This window comes from Lygodium microphyllum, chromosome 23 (genome assembly GCF_053477565.2).
Source record: "Lygodium microphyllum isolate KBCC chromosome 23, Lygodium_microphyllum_v1.1.10, whole genome shotgun sequence".
In the NCBI taxonomy this organism is placed as follows: domain Eukaryota; kingdom Viridiplantae; phylum Streptophyta; class Polypodiopsida; order Schizaeales; family Lygodiaceae; genus Lygodium; species Lygodium microphyllum.
In genome coordinates this window covers 11,369,322-11,375,194 of record NC_141157.1, presented here as the reverse complement: position 1 = coordinate 11,375,194, position 5,873 = coordinate 11,369,322, and the positions used below count along the sequence as shown (strand labels likewise).

Here is a 5,873-nt window from a genome sequence, read left to right as displayed (position 1 = left end):
CTATTTTTCTAAATTTCTTGCCTTTCTTTTGAAGGGTAATATATGTATCACCCTTCTCTAGAAGGGCAAAACCCCTTTGAAGGGTGTTGCAACCTTCAAATTTTAGGCTTGAGGGGGTCCCCTTTATCTAGATGGGGTGCGGTGCTACCGCAATAATAGTAAGGTTGATAAATGGGGTCCTACTCCAACACTAGTAGGGGTAAGTTGTACTCTCTTTTTTACCTCTTGACTTTCATTTCCCTTTCTTGTTGGAATGATGGTGCGACCTCAATTTTTCTTGCACACAAGTTTTTACCATTCAGCCCACTCACCTTAAGACTACCTAGCTCTTAATTTCTTGAGTTCTCTAAAAAAACATTTGGCATTTTGAAAAGCCTTCATAAACATGCCCATGCTTACAAAGTAGGTCACACCCTGAGAAGATTAGTGGATCTTTTTCCCCATTGCATCTCAACAATATTACTTTCTATTACATTTTGAAAAAAAAAAAAACTTCAAGTTTAATTGGCCTAGCATGGTCTTCTAGAAGCCTAATAAAAATCTAAGTCGTGACTACCCTTGCTTTGGAAGTCTAGTTAATTAGATTGGTGTGTCATTATCACCCTAAACTTATCGTTTGTGGATGATAAAAGCACCCATGTCACGGTCGAGGTTTGAGTAGAAACATGAATGAAATCATTGGCCAATGTCTAGCCCCTGAATATCTATTCCTCGATCTCGATAAGAGCCAAGTCCTATTAGGGTAAAGGGGCCAATAAAGTAGCGCCCTCCAAAAGGAAAACACATCCCACCCCAATTGAGTGACAATTTTACAAGAAAGATGTGACTTTTTTAGTCACTTAACAATATAATATGAATTTTTTAAAATTATAGATGAGCTTAACTTAAGTCAAACAATTGAACCATGTAAAATTTTTTATATTTTAGATTTTGTAAAACCCTAAAGCAATGCATCCTCGAGCGTCACTCTATTGGCCCCTCACTGTCTCTCTTTTATGAATCTTTAATTTGTAACTAAAACTACTTGATAAAAATATCAAAATATCACAAAATTTTTTCTTTGAACTCTATATAATATAAATAGTTTGACTATTAAAGAATTTTTATACAACTCACTTGAAAAAAAAAATTAAAATGGAAGATTGTTAGATGGCAATCTATTGGCCCCTTTACCCTATATAGCCTTCGGTTCGGTTACATCAGCTTCTGTTTTCGCATTTTCCGCCGTTCGTTGCCGGGTGGACAACCACGAGGTGAGACAGAGAGTGGTGAGAGAATGTCGCGCAGAGAGAGAGAGAGAGAGAGAGAGAGAGAGAGAGCGCGCAGATCCGGCAGGTTCTCTGTGTATTTGTTAGAGGAACAGAGCTTTAGGGTTAGCTCTGTCTTCTGATAATTGATAATCAGTCAGGGTCCTTATGGTCCTTGATACATCTCTAGGTGACGCTCCTGGTTTCTGGCTCTTTTAGAAACTAAACAACGAGCGTTAGTTAGAAAATATGGTGCAGTCTATGATATGGGTGTAAAACCTAGCGCAGGGATGCCCGTGTTTGGGGCCGGGAGGGCTTTGGGTTTTGTACCATATGTAATACGTGAAAGTTTTTGGCAAGTTTTAGCATGGGATCATTGATTGTATTATATATGTGCTGTGCAGCTTCACACAGTGAAAGAATGGCCAATGGTAATCCTCTCAGCAATAATTCAACCGACAAAACAAAAACTTTAGAAGACTGTCTACCATCGAAAGATGAGGGAGATCATTTGTGGCTTCAGATTCGCTCGGAAGCAATCCAGGATGCTGAAAGTGAGCCCTTCCTTGCAGATTACCTGCAGTCAGCCATCTTATCTCACGACTCATTGGAGCAAGCCCTAGCGTTCCTCCTTGGAAAGAAGCTCGCTATTGCTAACTTGGACTCTCTGATGCTTTGCAATTTATTTTATGAGACGCTGAAGCATGACATTGATGCACAGGAATCCTTGAGGGCAGACATGAAGGCCGTCAAGGAGAGGGATCCAGCCTGTGTCTCATATTTGCATTGTTTGTTGAATTTTAAAGGGTTTCAAGCATGCCAAGCACACAGAATTGCCCACAGGTTGTGGATAAAAGGGCGTTTTCTACTAGCATTGACATTACAAAGCAGGGTTGCAGAGGTTTTTGCTGCCGACATACATCCAGCTGCCCGCATAGGAAAAGGTATTTTGTTAGATCATGCCACAGGGGTTGTTATTGGAGAGACAGCAGTTGTGGGTGACAATGTGGCTATTCTGCATCATGTAACCTTAGGTGGGACAGGTAAAGTTGGTGGGGACAGGCATCCTAAGATAGGAAATGGGGTTCTGATAGGTGCCACTGCAACCATTCTGGGCGACGTCAAGGTGGGGGATGGGGCCAAAATTGGAGCTGGTGCAGTGGTACTCATGGAGGTGCCACCAAGGACTACTGCAGTTGGTTGCCCAGCAAGGCTGGTAGGCCCGAAGCACCAGCCTACTCTCCTCAAGGAGATGCCTAGTTATACCATGGATCAGACATGGTCTGATTATGTGATTTAAGCTGCTCAAAAATGCTTTTGTCAAATGCGTTTTTCGACTAAATAAATCTTCTCTAGGATTATCATCAGAGACTAATTTTCATCAATAATAGGTTTATAAGCTGTATCGGCATATGCCTTTATGTGCTTGGGAGTCACACCACATGTGTGATATACCTAGGTATGGACCATTGAGGCTCTACCTATAGCTTGCAAGATCCAAATTGCAGGAGTGTCTTTAAAGAGGTATCCTATGGCATGGACTCTATATCAAAAGTTTGTGGGCAAGGGGGCAATTCAATGACATGCACCCTATATGCAGCCTAAAGATTGTGTACAAAGAGCAACTTTCAAAGATGGTCTTCAAAGAACTACTTTAACTAAGAGTTCTCTTGGGATATTCAAGGATCTATTGCAAACTTTCCGTATATATGCTATGGTAGTGGAATACTAAATATCACATCTTTGTGTATTTGTTGAAATTTTAAAGAAGCAAGAGAGTTGAAGTTTGGCACTTACAGTGGTTCCTCAAATTTGTATGGTGTTGTGAAATTTTGGTATGTTTTTCTATGAAGTCCACTCGTATCCATCAAGTGTTTTTTAGATGTGCCCCCCCCCCCAAAAAAAAAGGGTTTTGTATCCATCAAGTGTTTTTAAGATGATTTGCACACACACACACACACACACACACACACTCACATACATTGTGTGCCTGCTTTATTGGTGTTAATATAAGTGACTTATTCCACAGAATACAATGTTTCAAATCTCTAGGGTAAGGGGTTGGTACCATGGCAACAATTGCGCCTCCTTTTCGAAGGAGTGTAGGAAGCCAATTTCACCAAATCATGTTATGAGTACCTTTGTATATTTAAGCGAGTTGAGGAAAAAATCATTCAACTCTTGTTCTTCTCTCATGAAGGATATCAAAGTTATATCCTTATAAGTATTGCAAGCATGTCCCAATAATGGAGCATGTTGTGTCACCAAAGATGCAAATGTTCTTTTTTCCCTTCAATCATGTTTTTCTTGTTTCATCAAAATTTCTTGTTTGTTGATACACGTGCTCCAAAAAGGGGGAGCGGGTGTGTGTGGAGTGAAAGGGAATAGGGGGCCTACTGGTCACTATTTCTGGCTCCCTTTTGGCCACACCACACTTAAGTCAATAGACCTAAACACGGAAAATGGAGAGTGAAAGCACCAAGGCCATCCATACATTGACTATGCAAGGTCCACTTGTGCCAACAACGAGAGTATCTTTGAGGTGTGTGAGCTGTTTAGAGGTGAGAGAAAGGGGCCTTTAAGAGAGGGGACATGATTTTCACTAGATTGCCAAGTATTTGGACTTTCCAAGTTCATGGAGTAACACCATTTTTAAAGGTCCTCCATAGACTCCTTAAATTTTTTGACACCAACTTAAGAGTAGTTGAGTAAACTAGCCACATGCAATTAAACTTGATTATGTAAACTTGTGCAAGTGAAATCTACATAGGTGTGGCTTGGCTCTTATTCTACGTGCAATGGGGAGTAGGGTATGCAATACCTATTGTGAGCAAGGGGTTTGAGTTGAAGCCTCAACATTGGTGTTTAAAATACCAATGCTTGATATGTTTATGTTGAGCTGCCTTAGATTGAACATTAAGTGTTTGAAGACCTTTAACTTGAGTTCTTATATAGACTACAATCTCATCATGTAACATAGAATGAGACTAACCTATTAGTGTTAGCTTAGTGATCCGTTGATTGTTTGTCCATACCTCCAATGTCTATTTCTTTTTCAAATATTGCTAGCAAATGCTGCTATAGTCGATAGTTATTTTGTTAGCAATGATAATTGCATGTTTGCTCTATATCCTCCATTGTGCTCTCTCACATGAAAGCTACCTCTGAGTAGTATTTCCATTGTAAAACGGTAGATTTTTCATCATTCTTTTGACTAGAAGTGTTCTTGGTGGAGTGATTGATACAGTTGATAGTCTTGTTAGGTTAATGTGTTCTATGATGTAGAGGAGGCTCCTTATTTGCTTTGTTCTCGTGTTGCATGGTTTCATGTCCATTAGGAATATAGTGACACTATGTGGTTTAGATACAAGGAGAGAGTAATGAGTCCTTAAGGTGGCTCCTCACACACAACATCTTTTGCTATCTCAAACAGATTATCCTTCCTTTAAGAGAAATCTTGGTTTGATATTTTATTGCATGTATCTGGTGGAAGGTGGTTTGTATTTGACCATTTGCAAGGGTGTGAGCAAGAACATGACCATCCTTCATGATGCCAAGGTTATCCTCCCTTAGCACATTAAGAATGGTCTTGTGGTTTAGTATATGAGTTGCTTGGATGCAAGGAGTTAATGAACATATGAACCTTGTTGGAGGCAAACAATTTGAGAGATCTAATGTGCAGAGAGTGGACAATTAGAGAGATCTAATGTGCATAGAGCATGGGGGAAGTAGAGTGCAACGAGGCTCAAGTAGAAAGGTAGGAGGAGTGAGGGAGGGAGGGAAGGAGAAAGAAAGGAAGTTAAAATGTCCTTTAGAGGTCTCAAAGCCATACGGGACAAGATACACACATCTAGACTTTAGTTACGATCCACTTTGAGGTGCTTCGTAACAAAAAGAAATCCACCTTCATGTGCCATTGGCATTAAAATAAACCCAATTGCCAAGCTACAAAATTCACTAAATGAGAGAGAGAGAGAGAGAGAGAGAGAGAGAGAGAGAGAGAGAGAGAGAGAGAGAGAGAGAGAGAGAGAGAGAGAGAGAGAGAGAGAGAGAGAGAGAGAGAGAGAGAGAGAGCTTTTGGATAGGGTGGTTGGACACCGACACCCTATCTCTATGGCATGTGGAGATAGTAAGCGATATGAGAGTGCGAGAGAGCAAGTGAAGATGGAGATGAGCAAAATAGGCAAGGGGCATTGACACCCCACACATAGCCTCAAGTGAGCCTAAACCATGAGTAATGATTTTTTTGATACTTTTTAAAAGAAAAGATACATAAAACTAAAACAAAACTTAATAGAAAGTATACAAATATATTCAAAACACTACACCTAACGATTCTCAAGATAGAGACATTAGATGGTCTTCAAGCTGGTCATCCCCATGTTTAACTTGCTAGCCCTTGTTTACCTACTAGCCCTTGTTTCTCAACCCCCACATACTTGGTTCACATCAAGGGCAAGGCATACCTAGGAAGCTCTTGTTTGCCTAGTGTTAGACTTAATTCCTTGAGTCACCTTTTTTTCCTACAATTCCAAGAAACCACCCCAGTACCAAGGATCAAACCTATCAATAATAAAAAATGGCACTTCTTAATGAGAAGATCCCTCATATACCAACTTCCATCTC

The 5,873-nt window shown here is 40.3% G+C and overlaps 1 protein-coding gene across 2 annotated transcripts; it reads left to right on the top strand.

Moving 5' to 3' along the window:
• The first annotated feature begins 1,183 nt into the window (after positions 1 to 1,183).
• LOC148015880 (serine acetyltransferase 5-like) lies at positions 1,184 to 3,051 on the top strand. Of its 2 annotated transcripts, none has more exons than XM_087664569.1 (2): positions 1,184 to 1,253; positions 1,652 to 3,051. In XM_087664569.1, exon 2 carries the CDS (start codon positions 1,669 to 1,671, stop codon positions 2,545 to 2,547), a length of 879 nt encoding a protein of 292 aa, XP_087520695.1. In that variant the 5' UTR covers positions 1,184 to 1,253; positions 1,652 to 1,668; the 3' UTR covers positions 2,548 to 3,051. The 2 variants fall into 2 exon arrangements, with proteins under 2 accessions (XP_087520695.1, XP_087520694.1); XM_087664568.1 differs by lacking the exon at positions 1,184 to 1,253 and adding an exon at positions 1,265 to 1,437.
• Positions 3,052 to 5,873: the final 2,822 nt, after the last annotated feature.

Excerpts from the sequence above, each read along its gene's own strand:
- LOC148015880 (XM_087664568.1), top strand. The coding sequence starts at position 1,416 with ATGGTCCTTGATACATCTCTAG. Across the intron at positions 1,438-1,651 it reads GGTCCTTGATACATCTCTAG|CTTCACACAGTGAAAGAATG; the intron begins GTGACGCTCCTG and ends TGTGCTGTGCAG.